General features: G+C 44.9%; 2 protein-coding genes across 2 annotated transcripts; both read left to right on the top strand.

The window, feature by feature from the left end:
* The first annotated feature begins 2,081 nt into the window (after positions 1–2,081).
* Positions 2,082–7,724, top strand: LOC135824608 (mucin-2-like). Its single transcript, XM_065337343.1, has 4 exons — positions 2,082–2,602; positions 3,104–3,613; positions 4,299–5,630; positions 6,990–7,724. The coding sequence occupies exons 1-4, from the start codon at positions 2,536–2,538 to the stop codon at positions 7,676–7,678; spliced, it is 2,598 nt and encodes an 865-aa protein (XP_065193415.1). The 5' UTR covers positions 2,082–2,535; the 3' UTR covers positions 7,679–7,724.
* A 1,993-nt stretch (positions 7,725–9,717) lies between these two features.
* Positions 9,718–17,007, top strand: LOC135824873 (mucin-2-like). The gene is made up of 4 exons (XM_065337598.1): positions 9,718–10,119; positions 12,312–12,821; positions 13,771–14,355; positions 15,648–17,007. Exons 1-4 carry the CDS (start codon positions 10,056–10,058, stop codon positions 16,247–16,249), a joined length of 1,761 nt encoding a protein of 586 aa, XP_065193670.1. The 5' UTR covers positions 9,718–10,055; the 3' UTR covers positions 16,250–17,007.
* The last annotated feature ends 4,410 nt before the right edge of the window (positions 17,008–21,417 follow it).

The following is a 21,417-nucleotide window of genomic DNA, read 5'->3' as shown; positions in this document are numbered from 1 at the left end:
GCATAAAGTAGCAAATCTAGCATATTGTACCAAATGTAGCATATTTTGCTACAAGGAGCAAAGAATTCACATAATTATCACTGATATCAGTTCATATTTCGAGCATATTTTCTGCTTTTGTGTGATTTCGAAGCATATTTTTGAAGCAAGTGGCCAATATGCGAAAAGCATACCGGTAATACGGTATGCGAAATTTTTGAGCATATTTCGGCCCTCCCTAGTCACTATGGATACTTTGACGCATGCAAAGTTTGCCCAGCACCATATATATTGGCCGGCAGAAAAATTGGCAGAATTCGGTACTTTTTCTGGTAAGTTTTATGCATGTTTGATATGTGGATAAAGAAATGGAGCAGAATTCGAGGAATTGCCCGCCATAAGGTTTGTATGGTTCTGCCAATTTCGGTGCAAAAAAAGCAGAATCTGCCACCTTTTCGAGCATTATCCGCCAAGGCCTATTGGCCATGCGAACCGGGGGAGGGTGTGTGTGTGTGTGTGTGTGTGTGTGTGTGTGTGTGTGTGTGTGTGTGTGTGTGTGTGTGTGTGTGTGTGTGTGACCTTTATGCGGGAAAAAATAAAAAAAGACCAAAAAGTAGGTATTCACTGGCCAGAAAAAGCCACTTCATAGCTGTGTGGTGTAGACCAGGCTGAATAGTGGCAGTCAATTCTTCAGCCTCGCAAGCTGTTGAATGGTGCAATCCCAGCACAAGTTGCTATGGCTTCTGCTGTAGCATCGCTATCATCGCCTCCGGCGATGGGCGTCCAATGGTCCAATGGTGTGTGTGACCTTTATAGGGCTTGCATGAGATATCAATGCAAATCATAGTCTGTCCCCATAGAATGACGCGGACAAAATCCTAAAAGTGTTGGCCATCGTCGCGTGTTTTGACGCAGGCATACAGCGGTAGTGTCGTCTGTAAATGTTCCCATTTCAGACCCAGGATCCAGGCAGCTATCAGCATCATTCACATAATTATACTTGTACAAGGAACAGGGACGGTCCAATGATGCTGCTTAGTGTTGTGGCACTCCTGACCTGCAGAGATCGGATAGCAATCGGAGCTCTTGCCGCCAATGAGCGAACTTGATGTGTGTGTGTGTGTGTGTGTGTGTGTGTGTGTGTGTGTGTGTGTGTGTGTGTGTGTGTGTGTGTGTGTGTGTGTGTGTGTGTGTGTGTGGTATTCGCTATCATTGCTTCTGCGATGGGCAGGTCTGAGGTCTGAGGTGTGTGTCACCGTACACACGAGGACTGAGCCATACACTGTCATGTACATGTACATGCACAGACAGCCACGGACAAGTAGGTGTCCATTGTGAGGGGACGCTGGTGCTTTCATCATTAGTGGCCAACACTCTCATACCTCGTTTATCCGAGCGGTCTGGGACCGTGCACTGACTGTCACTTCGAAATGTCTGTAACTCCGAAATCCGAATCACATACATTTTGATGGGGAAAGGCCATAGATGTGGCATAAAGAAGCCACTATTTCCACAAAGGTGACAGAAGACTAGGGAAGAGTAGCAACATTAATTTTCCAATGAAACTCATTGTAGATCTACATGCAAAGCATAAGAAGAGTCCGGCGATGTTTGCATCAAGACTCAAGTCAAGACCCACAGGGCAAATCCCGTACATGTACCGGTGAATGCGCCTCACTAAAGATCAATGGCCAGGCATAGATAGATGCACGTCATTAATTTGTCATGAGCAGTCATGTTTGACGATTTCACCACTTACGTGACTTAGCCTTCATGCGCCATACATAATCATTGACGGACCGCCCAGATTGTCAACTACTGACATGGTGACAGTCCGTGTATGACGTGTGACGTGTGTATACATGACATTGTGTGTGTGTGTGTGAGAGAGAGAGAGAGAGAGAGAGAGAGAGAGAGAGAGAGAGAGAGAGAGAGAGAGAGTGTGTGTATGTGTATTGTATGTATGTCTGTCTGTGAGCGTGCGTAGGCTGACGTACGTGGTGCTCGGTGCGGTTATCCTGAATGGGAAGGAAATGAAGGAACACGAGAAGGACTGCAAGCAAGAGGGGCGAATGAAAGGAGATCATTGTCCGCTACGTGTAGGTAGTAGTAACTTCGCACAGACCCTCCGTGGAACAGTGTGTCACGTGTGATCTGTTCGCACAGAGCCTCCGTGGAACAGTGTGTTGTGATCTGTTGTGCGTTGCACTGTTACCGGTAGCAGTGATCATAATTTTAAAGTCGGAGAGCCTGAGGCAAATGCAAGGCAAGAATTGGGTCTAGAAGTACATGTAGAACGAGTCTGTATTGAAGGACTACGAAGTCGCGACCTTCACGTAGACCTACCAAGGGTAGAGATAATACATTCCATGATTGCTGTTGACAGTGTCCGTTGCTACACAGTGGTCAGTAGCTGTATTGCGAAGATCGAGACGAACAGAGTTTCCTTCTTTTCCAGCTAAGGTGTTGCAGTACGGAAACAGAGTGCGGATCATGAGTTGTTGATAAACAGTGGTCGAAATCCAGTCCTGACTCGTTCACCCTGAGTGTGCAACGATGAAGCAAGTTCACGACTCGAGTATCTACCAGAGGCTATTCCTGTTCGCCACGTTGATTGTGGGCGGTAAGTGAACGTACTACATACACGTAATGCTTGAAATGCATGATAGGTTCCGTTCGGCTTGGTCCCATAGCTCAGATAGTACAGTCGTCCCTCTCTAATCCGGCACTTTATAATCCAGCACCCTCGATAAACCAGCACAATTTTCAGTAGCCAAAATGTCCTCTTCATGCACATTGCAGCAGTAAATCAGATTTGTTAATCCAGCACCCTAATCCAGCAGATTTTCGTGGCACAAATGGTGCCGGATTATAGAGGGACCACTGTAATACTAATAGCATTGCTCACGGCATGGTCCCATAGGCCATAGCTCAGTTCAGAGCATTCATTGCTCACGACAAGCAAGGTTCCAGATTCGAGTTCTCACGGGTGGAGTTGACATTCTTGCTATTCTGGAAGTTGACTTCCCTGCCGGTTGACGTGGTTTGAAGCTTGTCCTTGGTTTCAGCTGCAACACCCAATTTTTATTGTATTGTTCCGTACTGTGTATTTGCCTCTACACAGCCCGAGCAACATGCAATGCCATTGGTGGGGCACCAACACAGGATGGAACCGTTCTCAAGGGAGAGAGCAATACGTATAAGTTTACCTGGATACTGCCCACGTACAGTATAACACAGTGCAACGTGAAGATGTTGGGATTTGAAGTCATCCACTCAAGTACTTCAAACTGTGATTTCATTGTGTCAGTCTGGAACCGCGATACACAGGGTATTAAGAAGAATGAGTACATACTAGAGTATGTGGCACCCACTGTGCGCATGCCTGCTGCATCCACACCTACAATGTTCAGCTATAACTACACAAGCAGTAACAGGCGAACATTTCCGTATTCCAGGAATGTATTCATTGGCATCACCACGAAGCAGTCAGCATGCCGTGTATTGGGAAGCACTACATTAGCGGACGGTGCGAGATATGCAGACGGAGAATACAAGCTACCTGGAGTTACGAACAAACATAATTTTGTAGAAAAAACGAGAACTGATGTGTCACTACGTGTGGTCACGCAAGGTAGGTATCTCTCTCTACATATCTATGTATCTATGTATCTATGCATCTATGTATCATGTATCTATCTATGTATCTATGTATCTCTCTCTCTCTCTCTCACTCTCTCTTTCTCTCTCTCTCTCTCTCTCTCTCTCTCTCTCTCTCTCTCTCTCTCTCTCTCTCTCTCTCTCTCTCTCTCTCTCTCTCTCTCTCTCTCTCTCTCTCTCTCTCTCTCTCTCTCTCTCTCTCTCTCTCTCTCTCTCTCTCTCTCTCTCTCTCTCTCTCTCTCTCTCTCTCTCTCTCTCTCTCTCTCTCTCTCTCTCTCTCTCTCTCTCTCTCTCTCTCTCTCTCTCTCTCTCTCTCTCTCTCTCTCTCTCTCTCTCTCTCTCTCTCTCTCTCTCTCTCTCCCCCTCTCCCTCTCTGTCTCTCTGTCTCTCTGTCTGCAACTCGCTATGCACAGAGGTCATATCGTTTTGCACGGACCTCCCATCCTTATGTGCAAAGCTCATACGGGCATCTGCAAAGCTGGTTATGCACGGAGCTCACATCCTTATGCACACAACTCACCTTGTTATGCACGGCTCACATCTGTGAAAACAAACAGCCTACTTCCAAGCACATTGTAAACTGTGTCCTCGATTCTACTGACTATGGATAGGTGATGCATGGCACATAATCTCGTTATGCTTTTCAATTTCTTTTTCAGATATCGACGAGTGCGCAGCCACCCCATCCCTGTGCACGAACTACACAAATAATGTGTGTAGTAACACATTTGGATCATACAGTTGTGTATGTAAGAGTGGATACAGTGGAACTGGTGGTGCTTCTGGTACTTGTACTTACGTACCAACTACGGCACCAACAACAACACCAACAACCACACCAACTACCACACCAACAACCACACCAACAACTACACCAACAACAACACCAACAACTACACCATCACCAACAACAACAACAACACCAACAACTACTCCGACAACAACACCAACAACTACACCAACAACTACTCCGACAACAATACCGACAACAACACCAACAACCACACCACCAACAACAACACCAACAACAACACCAACAACTACACCAACAACAACACCAACAACAACACCAACAACTACTCCGACAACAATACCGACAACAACACCAACAACAGCACCAACAACAACAACACCAACAACTACTCCGACAACAACACCAACAACTACACCAACAACTACTCCGACAACAATACCGACAACAACACCAACAACCACACCAACAATAACACCACCACCACCACCAACAACAACAACAACAACACCAACAACAACACCAACAACAACACCAACAACAACACCAACAACAACACCAACAACAACACCAACAACTACTCCGACAACAATACCGACAACAACACCAACAACAACACCAACAACAACAACAACAACAACACCAACAACAACACCGGCAACAACACCGACAACTACACCAACAACCGCACCAACAACTACACCTACAACCACACCAACCACCACACCAACCACCACACCAACTACCACACCAACCACCACACCAACAACCACAACGACAACTACACCAACAACTACACCAACAACCGCACCAACTACCACACCAACCACCACACCAACAACCACACCAACAGCTACACCAACAACCACACCGACAGCAGCAGTAACAACGACAACGAAAGCAGCCTCAGCAGTAACGATACCAGCAACAACATTAGCAGAAGCAACCGCAGCAGCGGCAATACTAACAGCAACAGCGCCAATGACAACACCTGCTTCAATAACAACATCAACAAAACTTGGTACGACACCAGGAGTGACAGTTTCAGCGACCACATCGACAACGGTAGCAACAGCAACATCGGGGACTAAACGGACGACAAAAGCATCAACAGCAATGTCGACAGCAGAAGCAACAGCTACATCAGCAGCAGGAAAAACAGCAACAGCAACAGCAGCAGCAGCAGCCATGACGATGACAATTATGGGAAATATGTGGAATGGATCTACAACAACTCAAGGTAACATGGACTTGATTACAGCCTATCTCTTAATTTGCTGGCAAAATATCATAATAATTATAGGATTTGAAAACATGTGCCTTTTATGCCGTTGCTATTGTATTGTATTGTATTGTATACTTTTATTTATAGTGGAGAAACCAAAACAGACAGATGCCTAATAACAATGGACCCACTGTGTAGGGTGGAGGAGGGGGGAGACATGGCTAATGGTAAAATAGTGGCGGCGAAATAGAGCAGTTCCAGCACAGCTACAGAAACATGGGCGTAAAGCTAAAAGCAGGCAAATTGGTCATCGTGACCAACAATAACGGCATAATAGTTTCCATGGTAGTTGTAAATATCTTTGAGGCATGAATGTTTACTTTTTTAGATTCATAGGACGATAATATTTCTGATGAATACCCATTTTTAGCAAGAATTGGAACTTTGAGCAGCATTGTTCAGCTGCTGTCCTGGAAAGGACTGGAGCAGTGAATGTGCAGAAGAACATTACAGGTGTGGCATGGGGTGGTTTCATGACGACATCTCGCATATGCCATCGTGAAACTACCAGTTTTAGGGATAAAACTAGGTCCAATAAAATCTCAAATCCCGTATACAGGACTCGAAAAATTGGGCACAGGCCTTAGTAATATTGGGCAAGGAGATGAGCCTGAGATGTAAGTATTTGAAAAAGTTACCTTATTCAACTCTCAGTATCTACTGAAGACCTAGCAAGGAAGAATTGGTCTCATACCTTTTGCTATTCTCGTGCCATACCCATTTTGAGTTGAAAAACATGACCAAAATCCTATATATAGGATCTAGCAAAGTAAGAGATAGATCTGATGGTATATGCACAGAAACTACTTCAGTATTTCAAAACTGATGTTTAAATATAGATAATAACATAGAGCTTCTGATTTTTGTATTAGTCATGGGCCCTTGCTTTGCAGGCCTCTTATGCTGTGCTTGACTCTGTCTACGTGGGAGCTAGCACTTTTCCCGCCGGCTTGAAGATATCTCATTTTTTCACTTCCCTTAAAAGCGATATTAAAATTTTGCAAACTTACTTCGCCTGCAACGATTCATGTCTGAACAGTCATGACGTAAGACACTTCCTTTAATCTATTCGTCTTTTCCTTTCCCTTCTCTTCAGGATAGTACTGGAAATGGTGGAAAATTCGAAAAGAGTCCTACATCTACTTCAAAGTAGCCTTCAAATTAATAGTATGAGATTGAGAAAAGAAAAAGAGACCACACTGGAAAACAATCTCTTGTTTATATATGTGTGTGGGGGTGGGGTGGGGGTGGAGGAGTAGTCACCAGCATGACGATGAACATATCGTATCCTTTCTCTGCTCTGTTGTCACTCAGGGGAGGATGACAAACAGTCTGCAACCAAGGGCGTCTCAACTCAAACCACGGTTGTCATTTCCTGTGTAGCAGCTGGGTGTAGCGTAATTCTGCTATTAAGTATCATCATTCTAAAACGTGCAGCCTCCACTCGGCGCAGAAGCATCTATTCCACACATGGATTCAGTGACTCGGGAGGAAAGGAAGTACATGCCCTCACAACCTTTACGAAGAATAATGAACAGCATCTATTCAGAGACAACTCCGCATTATTGAGTGGCCGACGATCATTCCAGAACAGCTCAACACACTTAACCAGCACGGCTGGTACAGAATCACATCTACATAGCACTGACAACGAAGCCTATGGTGTAGTGAGAGAAGACAATAACCATCATATTATTATGATGACATCAAGTGCACCTACACGGCCATCTGGACAATTCACCAAGAATCCTGCTTACACTACCGTCACCTCCCCAGCTGGAAAATTCACGGAGAATCCTGCATATGGCGCGGTGGTGAAGAAGAACCGAGGCAATGCAAGCAATTTGTCAACCATCAACTTGTCTGCTGTATCACAGCCAGCTGGTGTGCTTCAACAGCCCAGCCGATTGAGGATGGGATCCGAGGAGAGTAATGACTATGTTATATCAGATGAGGCCGGACAAGCACATCGTGAAGAAGAGGACTACTTGAATTTGTACTGATCTACTGGACAAAACCTTCCGTTTCAAAAGTTCAGAGTGAGACCCCTCCCAAAAAAGAATTGTTAGGCTGTTTGGAATGCATTCATACTACACAGGATCAGCCTCAGAGTGCTGGCTGATGAGAGTGCTGACAGATCAGCACTACACTACACTACAGAGCCTTTCCACGCACTCTCGCAGAGCATTCACACATGCCACATAATAACAATCATGTTCTTACCACTTTGTACATACATGTACTTCGAAGTAATATTTACAAACGTTCATTGTGCTATCGCTTAGGAATTCATAGGAGGCCAATTTCCAGTTGATCGTGTGAGAATAGAATATTAGATGAAATCGATGTTATATGAAAATACTCAGGCATTAAATTTTCCTTTTCCATTCCCCCAACTAATGAATATTCAGATGTAATCTCGTGATCATTGTGTTATTGACTTATTGTCCAACGTTGATCAAGCCTGACAGACCCTGATACCGTGGATACGACATAGTCCAGTATAAACACAAACAGGCACGCATACAGTTACTTTCCAAGAAGCTAAAGTTGCACCCAAATAGTCATGTACTTCGGAAGTACTGTACCAGGCAGGCACAGTGGGTTGGTCAAAGACCATGATTGAGATACGAGAGGTTCCTGGTCCAAGTCCTGCCTGGGAGCGGTTTTTCCAGCCATGCTGCTACCCACAGTCAACTGGGAACTTGTGGCCAGGCACAAGGGGTGCATGGATGCGGCTAATGGGGTCTTTTCTCAGCACTTGTGCAGTGCAGTGGTTGTGAGACATATCCACTCACCCCCACCGTTAGGTGCTGCATTGGACCGATATTTTACTGTTGACATGTTTCGCAATCTATACCTTCGCATGCAAAGACGCAAATCCACACATAGCAGCTTTTTAAACGTACATGTAGCCTGCCAGTGCTGGAAAACGCCTGTTTGAGAGAACACACACAGTTCGACATCCATGCATGTTCGCATGCATCCATCCCGGAGGCCAAAGCAACACACTTAAATAATTATACATGTACATGTGTACATTCACATACATACCCCACCAAAATACATACACAATTACAGTGAGGGCTGCGTCCCACCCGCCTGTGTGGATTCACAGGAAGTGTGAGTTACGAAGTATGAAGAAAAGAGCATCGCTAGCTACAAGCGAGGGTCCCTGGTTCGAGTCCTGGTGGTGACAGTCAATTTTTTATTCAGACTTTTCCCATTTGTGTCTTTCCCTCAAACTGGTCAAGAATTACACATACACAAACACACGGACACACATACACACGTCGACCTTGAACTTTGACGTTTGACGCCCATCTCCGAAAGCGATGATACAGAAGAAACGGTGTTAACCATAGCAACTTGTGCTGGAATTGCGCCATTAAAACAGCCTGCAAGGCTGAAGAAGTGACCGTCATTATCCACACGCACGGACGTACGTACTCACCAAACACTGACGCAGAAATGCACAAACCGACACATGCAAGCTAGTTGTCGTTCACGCACACAACCGCATGCTGGATGGATATACTTCACACATCCGGAGTGAACAAGAAAGAAAAGCAGTGGGCCTACGGAACACATCAAAATGTAAACAGCTGGCCTCAGTGGAAGCGTACAGCATGCCCTGTTATCCATCATATTATAATAATTATTATGCAGAGATCCATTGTTTGCTGGGCAATGAGGCAGACCACGCCTTTGGCGTGCAGTACGGCATCACACTTGACAGAGTCATACCATGATCATGATGATGGCATGATACAATCACTTCCCTGACGGTAAGGGCGCATGGGACTTGCCTCTGGCGAGATTTTACGGTAGATCTACAGCCTACAGGTGAATCGAGCCGCAAGACTCCTGTAGGCTGTAGTCAGTTAGAGCAATGACATGACATGTCACGGAACTGAGTGTCTTCAGATCTGTTATGCAGGCTTCTCGCGGATACAACGAGAGCAACGCACTTTATGACATTCGTGTGGTCATGCAGTAGCAAACGACTAGTAGAGATATTAGTGAACGTTCTTGCCTTGGACCGAGAGACAAATGAAAGGAACGCGCAGAACAAGAAGTATACTTAGCGAACAGTTCTGGAGGCAAGAATTGGGTCTAGACTGTGACAAATCTGTATTGAAGGAAGTCGACTATCACGTAGTCGGCGTAGAGATACTTGTCTTGTAATACATTCCATTGCTAATGGCAGTGTCCGTTGCTAGACAGTGTGGCCACTATTGCGAAGATCTGGACGAACAAAGTTTTCCTTTTTCCAGCTAACGTGTTGACGTACCGGAGCGGAGTGCGGAGCATGAGTTGATAGAGTAACACTGGTACAGTGGTCGAACTCCGATCCTCAAATCCGATCCTGAGTGTGCAATGATAAAGCAAGTTCACGATATTTACCGGAGGTTATTCCTGTTTGCCGTGTTGATTGTGGGCGGTAAGTGAGTGAACGGAACATACATACATGCACACGTTGGTGTTGTTGTATTCTTTATTTTACAGTTGTAAATCCAAAAACAGGCAAAAGCCTAATGACACTGTACTAGCCCTTTCCCAAACTTGATGCTCACCACTTTTTTTCGCAACTTTTCGTTGTTTAGGAAGAAATCGCTACTTTCGCAACTTTCTCCATTTTCGCGAACTATTTCGCAACTTTTCCGCAACCGTGGCCCCATGGTATGGGGTCAATATGTCAAGTCACGGACTACATGTCGGACAAATGCATACTCGCTCATTTCTCGCCTGCCTTCAGACTCATTTCAGAGAAACGGTAGATCAACGGTAGTTACGATAATGTGCATTCCCCTTTCAGTGCACTGGAATGATTTAGGATGTCTACTTCACAGCAGGAAGGGGTGTACGAGTTTGCTGTCGCTGCACTTCTGTTATTTCTGCTCCTTTTTTTGGTGGTGTTTGCACAAGAACTCTCCAATTTTAAGTTGCGATATTAGCAACTTTTGAGCTTTTTCTGAAAATATGGATGCGATTTCAGCAACTAGCACTTGTTTTGACACAGTTGCGGAAAGCATAAGTTGCGAAAAATTATGGCATCTTTTGGAAAGGGCTACACTGTACCCACGTAATGCTTGAATAATCAGGATGGGATTGTGTAGACCGATACTCTGTTTATTTTTTGTTAATCAGCCTATTGTACGAGCAAACAGATTATGTACAATGTACAGTGCTGGCAACTGAAATCCGCGCCGCGCCGCCCAGGGGGTCGGATTTCAGTTGTCAGCACTGTAGCTCATCATACACAGTACTGTGCAGTAACTATAATTATATTAAATACAGATAAAACAAGTGAAACACAGTACTCTGTCACCAGTATACATGTGCATGATTCGCTGTGGTGTACAGTACTGAGTACGTAATACGGAGCTCAAGTCGCTCACTGACCTGGAAAAAGCAAAACAGTTGCAGTGTTTGGTGCAGGGAGTCGTCAAATACGGTATTTGACGACTCCCTGGTTTGATGTAAAGCTTCGTTTCCGTTCTCAAGTAGAAGTTTTCAGACAAAAAACATCATGTAAAATGGAGAAGCATCCAATGCTATTGGTGGGGCACCAACACAGGATGGAACCTTTCTAAAGGGAGAGAGCAATGCGTATAAGCTTGCCTGGATACTACCCACTAGCCCTTTCCCAAAGATGTTCGCCACTTTTTTTCGCAACTTTTGGTTGTTTTGGAAGAGATCGCAGCTTTTGCAACTTTCTTCATTTTCACGAACTTCTTCGCAACTTTCCGCAACCGTGAGCAGAGAAGCGCCTTGGAAGGGACCATGGAAGAGTCCGTGATGCTCCGCTTCAACAAGAAGTGCTGAAAAATTGCATCAAATCATTATAACAAGTGTACTTCTCGAAGAACATGTACATGATGTACATGTACAAAATGTAACAAAAGTCATGTACATGTACATATACTTATTGCATTGTTGGTTGACAGCATCCTTCATCTTTCTGTGAGAACCGGACCTATGAGACGGTGAGAAGGCAATCATGCCTGTGCCATTGGTGAAATAAAATAAAACTCAACAACAATAACATGTTACAAGGCGGAGGTCCACTGTGTTTGGAACCAGTGACCTTACTACAACCATCCACGGTTGGCAGAGTCCCAGTCTTGCGACCATTTGAACCGGCTCTGCCAACCGTGGATGGTTGTAGTAAGCACTGAGCAATGATGCAATGATATTATGCACCAGAACTCGCTCATTTTTAGTTGCGATATCAGCAACTTTCGATCTTTTTCTGAAAATATGTATGTTTTTTCAGCAACTTTCGCTTGTTTTGGCATGGTTGCGAAAAGCATAAGTTGTGAAATATTTTGGCATCTTTGGGAAAGGGCCACTACCCACGTACAGTATAACAAAGTGCAACGTGAGAGTCTGGGGCTTTCAGCTGTACCACTCCAGCAGGACCAGCAAGCTGTGATTTCATTGTGTCAGTCTGGAAGACTTGTGTGTGGAACCGAAATACGCAAGGTTTAAAGAACAACGAACACACAATTGGAGTATGTAGCACCCAAGGCGACTATGCCAACCATATGCATCGATTTCTGATCACGAAGGTTGTTGTAGCATTTATGCTGGGCTATCATCCGCACTGCTCTTTCGGTCGTTTATGTGCAGCCCATGCAGCGTGCTCTTCTCTTGGCGGTACGCCAGCTCAAGATGGTACGGTGCTGAAAGGAGACCGCGGTACGTACAAGTTCACCTGGATACTGCCCACGTACAGTATAACACAGTGCAACGTGAGAATCTGGGGCTTTCAGCTGTACCACAATAGCACGACAAACTGTGATTTCATTGTGTCGGTCTGGAACCGAGATACAACGGGTTTAAAGAATAACGAATACGTATTGGAGTATGTGGAGCCCAAGGTGACTATGCCAGCCGTATCCACACCTACCCTGTTCAGCTATAACTACACGGTTGGAAACCGGAGGTTAATGCCGTACTCCCGGACTGTCTACATTGGCGTCACAACACAGCAGACAGGATGTCGTGTGCTGGGAAGCTCAACAACAGCAACTGGTGCGCGATATCGAAATGGGGTGGACACACTACCTAGTGTTTCAAACAAGCGCACCTTTAGTAAAAAGGTGCAAATCGACCTGTCCTTGCGCATGATTTTCAAAGGTAAGCATACTCACTCCATTCTCCCTTCTAAACTCTCAGCTTCTCCTACATGCTCCAATCAAGGAGTAATCATATTACTGCTTACTGCTTGAAGTGTTGTTGAGTCTTGGCTTGGTGTAGGCCACACGTGCTTTTCTACAGCTTCATGTATTATTATGCAGTATTCCTCTGACAAGTAAGTACATTGTAAGTAAGTTAGTTAGTTTCAAGGCTGCTGGGTGCGACAGATGCTGCGCTGTGCATTGAGATGTAACCAGCATGCATTGGTCATAACTGTTAGTTTTAGCCTGCGGCACTGTGACCAGGCGACTAACTATTACTTAGTATACACATCAGCACGTGACCGCTTACTCAACCATGTTCGATTGGGAATAAGGGCCGAACGCTGCATCGCAGCCTTCTGGGACCAAAATCAGTCGACTCAGCGTCCAAAAGACTACAGCAAGTGGGTCAATCTCTTTCATCTGTGCTTTTATAAGAACGAAATGGTGCTTTTAGTGACATTTTACATACAAATCCCCACCTAGGAGGCCACAGTCACCCAGTTTCGGTGGAAGGGCGCGAGTTCGATCGGGAAGAAAGGAGGGAGGGAGCGTCTCAGCTTCCTCGGACCAAGACCATTCGACTCCGCACTCTGAAGACTGCGCGTATTGCAAACGATTATTCCCCCGAAGAGCCCAATTTATGCTTTGCAGAGCCATCCGTACTCTGCAAGATGTCATAGCTCTCCTCTGCAATCGTCTAGACACTATACATCGAGATGGGAATGAAGTACGAGTATGTCTCAGCACATTTATGCCACAGGTCTAGTGAAATCTTGAACTTCGGGGAATTTTCTATTCAAATATTCGTAAAGCACTGATAGGTCGAATATAATTTGAATAACTGAGTACCAATTACATCCCTCTCTCATACTCTCCTTGTGTTATGTGGTTTTATTCTTTTTCAGATATCGACGAGTGTTTTGCAACGCCATCCCTGTGCACATCCTACACAAACAATGTGTGTAGTAATACATTTGGATCATACAGTTGTGTATGTAAGAGTGGATACAGTGGAACTGGTGGTGCTTCTGGTACTTGTACTTACATACCTACCACGGTACCAACAACAACACCAACAACCACACCGACAACAACACCAACAACAACACTAACAACAACACCAACAACCACACCGACAACAACACCGACAACAACACCAACAACAACACTAACAACAACACCAACAGTGACACCAACAATCACACCAACAACTACATTAACAACTACACCAACAACAACACCAACAACTACACCAACAATCACACCAACAACTACACCAACAGTGACACCAACAATCACACTGACCACAACAACGACAACTACACCAACAACCACACCGGCCACCACACAATCAACACCACAAACCGCCACATCATCAGCAACATCGGAAGCCTCGACAGCAGCAGAACTACCACCAGGCTTGACATCACCACCAGCCAACACAACACCAGCAACTGGAAGTATCTGGAATGTATCTACTGCGATCGGAGGTACATTCCAAATGACTGCAGCGTAATATGCGGTGCACGTAACCTATTTCAAAACTGATTTTGAAATGATCCAGGATCATGGAATTTGTCTTATGAACGTGCTCCTGGGCTCTTTGCGGGCCTCTTTTGGCCTTGGTTCATGTCGGGCCATCTTCTACAGTACTGTCGGTCGCTGAAGAACTGGGAGGTCAGCCTCCTAGCCTAGTCCGTTCTTATTTTCATGTACTACAGTCGATGGGCAGTTGAGTCCTCGTGTATACATTGGTATGCTGTGCTTGATGAAATTCTGGGCCGTTCGTTCTTCGGCGCCCGACAGTACTGTACTCGTATTGCGTAAACTAGAGCCAGTAGAGGTTGAAATGTGCGATGTCGATTGTGACGCCAAAAATCGAGTGCTAGCCTTTATCAGTGGCAGTGATTTATCATAGTTACTCTCTCTCTTTTCCAAAGGGAGATCAACTTGTCCCTCAAGTATGTATGCAGACCTAGGTAAAACTGTAACCAAGCATCCTGACAACACTCTCCAAAGCGGTCTCTGGGCTACATCAATCAATGAAAAAGTTTTAAAAAACGAAAATGATTATAACAAATAAATATGAAGTCAGAACATAATCACGGAGGCCAAAACTCGTGAGATATGCTAGAGATAAACAGCCAATATAGTAGCCAATATCTACAGCATGGCTGGCTAAACAGAACTGACGGATGGCTCCTGTGGATTCTGCATAATTATACTGAAGAGTATGTAAAACTGGGGCTACATCAATGTTTTTGTACTTGGCCGGAGAGTACGATATCATACAGTATTGACTTGGTTGATCATGCTCACATTTTTCTTCGGCGTGTCACAGAATCCCTAATGCTGGTTGTCCTGCTTCCATCGTTCATGGCACTTACCATGAACCATTTATGGCTTTTGCGGATGTTTTCGAAGAAAAGGAAGCCACTGGGTCTCGAATGTCTGCTATATGGATGACTTCTGCTTTGGTGGCATTGCGAGCAGAGAGTTACGACACATCCAGTTCTGTACCACCTGTGGGCATGTCAACCTTTAGCCTATTCCATTTTTAAGAAAAAGCATTTTAAAGTATTGTGCTAGCTGTTGCACCTTCTGACTACACAACATCTTGCTGATAACTGTAAGTGTTAGTGTTGGACACAAACTACGGATAACAAGACATGTTATCTGTAGTTTGTGTCCAACACTATAACATTTCTGTCCTTTTTTTTAAACATTGTTTTCTCGGTTAATGACAGTAGAGATATGTTTGTCTCTTGTGATATACATGTAGATGATGATCGCCAACAGAATACAGCCACTGGTCTCTCAACTAAAACTGTGATTGCGATATCGTGTGCAGCAGTTATGGCTTTCTTAGTTCTGCTATTCAGCTTACTGGCTGCAAGGCATAGAACCTCCGCTTGTCGTGGAGCCAGTTCTACAAATGGTCCCGGAAGAATGGAATCACCTGCCGTTACAAACTATCCAGAGGATCAGGAGCAAAATCCTGCTAGCAACAGATCAAGACCACCTGTTGTCACTGATCAATCACACCAGGTAGCTGACTCAACAAATCAGACAAGCGACCCTGCTGCGGACACTTGGGTGCATTCTACTGAAAATGAAGCCTATACCATTTGTCGCCATCACAATACAGGCAAGTCAGGCAAGTCCACTGACACCGGCGCCTCCTCACCGGCTGGCTTACTAGAAAATCCTGCATATGGTGTAGTAGTGATGGAGAATCTAGGCAATGGCAGCAGTTCCGAAAGAGTCCTGTCATCTATGACATCGCTTCAACATTATCATAGTCAAGCCAGAGCAGGATCAGAGAGGAGTAGCAGACACGAAGACGCCAGCCATGTCTACAGTGAAATAGCCGCCCTTTACTAGTCAAGCCGAGACTGCTGGGATATGAAGCAGCTAACGGTACAGCTAAGCAGTTTGCAAACATGTTGTTGTCAGAAGCATTACAGTACACCATTGTATCATGAGCACACTTGTGACTTCACCCATTGAAGTTGTGTATCTTTGTTCTGCCGGCAAGATTGCCAAAGAGCAACCCAGAGTCTTACATTACCTCAACATTTTTACTTACCAGTACATGTACATGTACATGTACGGCTGTGCAATATTGGTGTGCAGAACGTCGTTTACCTCTCCATCATTGTTCTTAGCAGGGAGTAGTACAATAGTATTATTATTATTATTATTACTTGCATGTACGCGTTGGAGTCAACCATGCAAGCATGATCCACAACTTCGCATATGCTGAACATGATAAACAGGACTATGACAGGGAAAAAATGAGCTAGAACGATGATAATAATAATTATGATACTTATATCATATATATTATATACAATGTAGCTCATGGGTATTGAAGATATGTCATTTATGAATATGTCCATAATATGAATATTGCAGCCTGAGTGATAATGATAGTGCTATTTCCTGAGTTTGACTGTTTCAGGATCTGTCGGAATATCACAATGCACAGACCCTCATGCATAGATCTCGCCATGCTGGTCTGTCATGGGCAATGGCTCCCAGGCTCTGCAGAGCGTCTACTATTGAACAATCCAGCATTGGCTTGGCGCAGATCTCCCACCATAAAAACCACAGCCGCGAACCACGCAGTGGAAAGCTACAAAAGATGGCCAACCCATTTTCACATGTACAGACAATAGTATTATACCATAATATTATAATGTTATTGCACTACTCCCTGGTTCTGACATTATATCCTGACAAGAACTACCGGTAGATATCAACAGTTACATTTGACTTTGAATTGGGCTACTGGCCAAAAAAAAATTGGGAACATATTCTTGTTTAAAGGATAACTACAGTCCATTCAGAAAAAAATGAACTTCTAGCTTTTGGCCATAAATGGGTCGAACGTTGAGTTTTTTTAGAATTTTTTTCTGCAATCCCATATGGAATCCTCTTCCAATTATGTTTCTGAAGTTTTTTTGTCCAAAAAGCAAGCCATAGGAAGAATAGGATTTCGGCCAGGTTTTGCCCCAAAAGCACTGAATTGGGAAAAACCATCAAAATCCAGGCCGTTTGACCCCGCCTGCAACAGTGCATTCTGCGGTTCGAACCCCAGTTCAGGCACCCTTTTTGGACCCTTTTCAAATTTCAAAGTTCGCAGCACTGCACTGTGTACGATGAAATCACGAAAAATCGCCAAATACGGGAGCTCGCCAGAGCCAGGACCCATCTTTTTATGAATGGACTGTATATACACCGTCTTTTTTCTTGCTATCGCGCTATCTCGATCTCAGAGCACATGGTAACCAATCAGTGCTGGTATCTGGAGCTTATTGGCTTCAGTAGTGGTAAAGCACAGGTATACTGCTTATGTCGTATTGTTTGAATAATGTGACCCATTTTGAGCACAGGTATACCGCTTATGTCGTATTGTTTGAATAACGTGACCCATTTTGAGCACAGGTATACTGCTTATGTCGTATTGTTTGAATAACGTGACCCATTTTGAGCACAGGTATACTGCTTATGTCGGATTGTTTGAATAACGTGACCCATTTTGAGCACAGGTATACTGCTGCTGTATTTGTGTCCCTTCACACAGTGATAGGCCATAGGGAGCACTGCGCAGTGTGATTTCACGTGTGGCAAATCTCACGTCATGCATCTCTCTCGCGTGTAACTAATACTTACATGTACTCGCCTCAAATGGTCTTGTAATGTTATGCCATGCGTCTATTCACCTTACGTTTCTTTCTCTTTTTTTTGGTAATCTTTCTGCTGACAGATGGCATCCTGGTATCGCTCTATCTGATATCTGCACTGCTGCATCCCCGTCCACCTTTTCCTGGGTGCCCAAATCACCTGGTCACCACGCCAGCAGGCGACAACTTTCACCAAGGTTCAACTCGAGTGACAGGATTGCACCCAAAAAAGGTCAAACGGGCTAGTAAGTTGTACCCTGCAGGCACGGTGACCAGGTGACTGGCGTACGCAGGAGCACGTGACCGCTTGTTCAACCATGTTCGATTGGGAATAAAGGAGCGGAACGCTGCATCGCAGCCTTTTCGGACCGAAACCAGTGGACTCAGCGTCCAAAAGACTACAAAATATGGGCCAATCCCCGTCATCCGTGCTTTTATAAGAACGAAATGGCGCTTTTAGTGACATTTTGCATACAAATCCCCATCTAGTAGGGCACAGTCACCCAGTTTCGGTGGAAGTGCGCGAGTTCGATTGGGATTCAAGTAGGAAGGGAGCGTCTAAGCTTCCTCGAACCACGACCATTCGACTCAGCACCCCGAAGACTACAACTGGTGAAATTTTAATTTTTGCCTTAACTTCCCCTTTAAGGGCCGATTCCCACTACGGTACCGTGAGTGCCGTGCCGACGATTTGGGTAGGTCACGTGTACCCCACGGTACGAGCTTGAAGCTGAGAGTGATTTACACCTGCGCACTGCCGTTCCGTGCATTCCGTCGGCAGGCCAGATCACCATTTTTACCAATTTCTGACTTTGGTCTGGAGGGAAAATAGCGGGGGAGATGGTTGGAGAAAGCTCAAAAATCAACCAATGGAAAACCCAAAAGCCAAGAAAACACTTCGTACCACAAATACAAAAGAACGAAAAAACTTCCTATCAGGAAGTAGTAAAATACCTACTACACACTGTATTCGACCTCACGGAATACCACGACATGCCATTTCCCCCCCCCCCCCCCTCCCCCCCAGAGACCCTTGGCACCGGAATGTCCACGGCGCGGTACGGCATGACCCACGGAATGAACTCGCGCCAAAACTGCCCCTCACGTGAGCAAATCACCATGGGTACTCACGGCACGGCACTCACGGTACCGTAGTGGGAATCGGCCCTAATAACTCTACCTTTTGTATCCACTCACTCTGACTTGTATTACCAGCTCTGGCCACTGGCCATTGGCAATGAGCACTTTGAAGTCTGAACAGCCTGATGAAATTGATGCAGTCATGTACATAGACACCTGTACTTATACCTATGTATTTAGCACATAGACACCTGTACTGCCACACATGTATTCAGTATTTGTAGGACCGTTTTGATACTTTGTTTTCTGTGTCAGCTGCGTGTGTGCAGTTGTATGCGTGCAAGCACCCCGCTCATTCCTCATTTTCCTTCCATTTGGCAAATGCCGGTTTTATAGATTGTGTAATTACTCAGCGCTATGTACAATATTCACAGGTTTGACGGAAAGACATTTACAATAATTATTGAATAATACTGCAAGTACATGTAATTCAGCATACCCAGTTTTTCATCCCTCCGCCCCTCTGTTGATTCCCTACGGTGCTCACGAGGTTTGTTCAGTGGAACAACAACACATCTCAAGAGTCGAGACATAGAGTGCGTATACTTTTCATGAAGTATGTACACTAGGATGCAAAAGAAATTGGCGCCGTTTGAGTGATTCGGGGTCACAGTCGCTCGATTCCTCAGAGCTCTCCGGAACTACAATCGACTCCTGATATAACGAACACCATTCATTGTGCAGGAGAACTACAGTCGACTCCACTTATACCAAACTCGCATATAGCGAATTTCACGATATAGCGAACCCTTGTCCATATCCCTGTTTGAACCCATACAAAATTGACCCTTTATAGCGAAATCTTGTAGGGCCGCATGTAAGCCAAGTGCATTCATAATAATATCAAGGACCACTTGCCAGTCATGGCTTGCTGTTTGTACAGTCAGTGTGAGTGCATTTCTGTTATAACAAACTTCGGCCATAAAGAACTAAGGGCATGTTCGATTGGTAGGATCGGGATCCCGATCCACCGGATCCACTGGATTCGCACCCTTTCGATTGGTCGAATCCAGATCCGGATCCTTCGGATTTGGATCCAGTCAACCCACCTCGGAGAGCAGAGTTGACCGGATCCAATGGGTCCAAATGTGACCTTTGTGCGTATATGGCGGGTGAAAATCGCTTTTGCACACATTGTGGTACGCACACGTGGATCGAGATACAGCTTGTCGAATTTTTGTACAACTTGCACGGTGAGTACGACTTTTTATTACTTCGTCAACATGGCAACAGTCAAGACCCAAAAAAATGTGTCCTGTTGACTCTGAAGGATCCGACGGATCTGAGATCTGGATCCCGATCCCTATCCTTACCAATCGAACATGCCCTAAATCTCCTGCATAATGGTGTTCGTTACTAGTATAATATTATTATCAGCAGTCGACGGGTGTTCTTTATAGCGGAAGTACGTTATAACAGAAATGCACTCACACCATACAAGCTGCAGCAGCAAGTCATGACTGGCAAGTGGTCCATGCATGACAGTACATATCATACTATGAATGCACTTGGTTTACATGCGGCCCTACAAGTACAAGATTTCGGTTCGTTATAAACGAAACGTGTTCGCTATAAAGGGTCAATTTTGTATGGGTTCAAACAGGGACAAGGACGAGGGTTCGATAATCACGAAATTCCCTATTCACGAAGTTTTTTTTGTTTCCTGAAGAAGTACCCGTACTCGCGCGACTAGAGCCCTCTCTTGAATAGTGCCCTATCTCGAATAGTGCCCGCCCAGTCTCCAAAAGCCATTGAAAAATAAAGCCCTCTCTTGAATAGTGCCCCCCCCCCCCCCGGTCTTGTAACCAAGCCCATGTGCAAGTAAGTTTGGTGTTCTTTTGCTAATGACTATGTTCTTGGCCATTGGCGATGGGAGAGGTGGATCAGTTCCGACGAGTTTGGAATAGCTACGTCGAGACGTCATCATCGCCGTACGCCATGACCATGATGACAATCCACTGGAAAACTCCTAAAAAAAGCGAAAACAGTCCGGCCACCTCGCACTCACACTCACACTCACACTCGTAGATCTACTCGCAGGCGCTAGGCGCTAGGCCCTAAATATTTTTTAAACTCGTTGACTACACTTCTTTGTACAAATTATTGTAGTCGACTACATGTAGAGTCCTAATACACACAATTACAAGTAGATCTACGCGGTACAGAAATGCAAAAGCCTTTGACTTTGCTGTAGTAGGTACTAAGGTAGTATAGGTGTGCTTT

This window comes from Sycon ciliatum, chromosome 9, assembly GCF_964019385.1.
Source record: "Sycon ciliatum chromosome 9, ocSycCili1.1, whole genome shotgun sequence".
Taxonomy (NCBI): Eukaryota; Metazoa; Porifera; class Calcarea; order Leucosolenida; family Sycettidae; genus Sycon; species Sycon ciliatum.
This window is presented reverse-complemented; position numbering and strand designations above follow the sequence as displayed.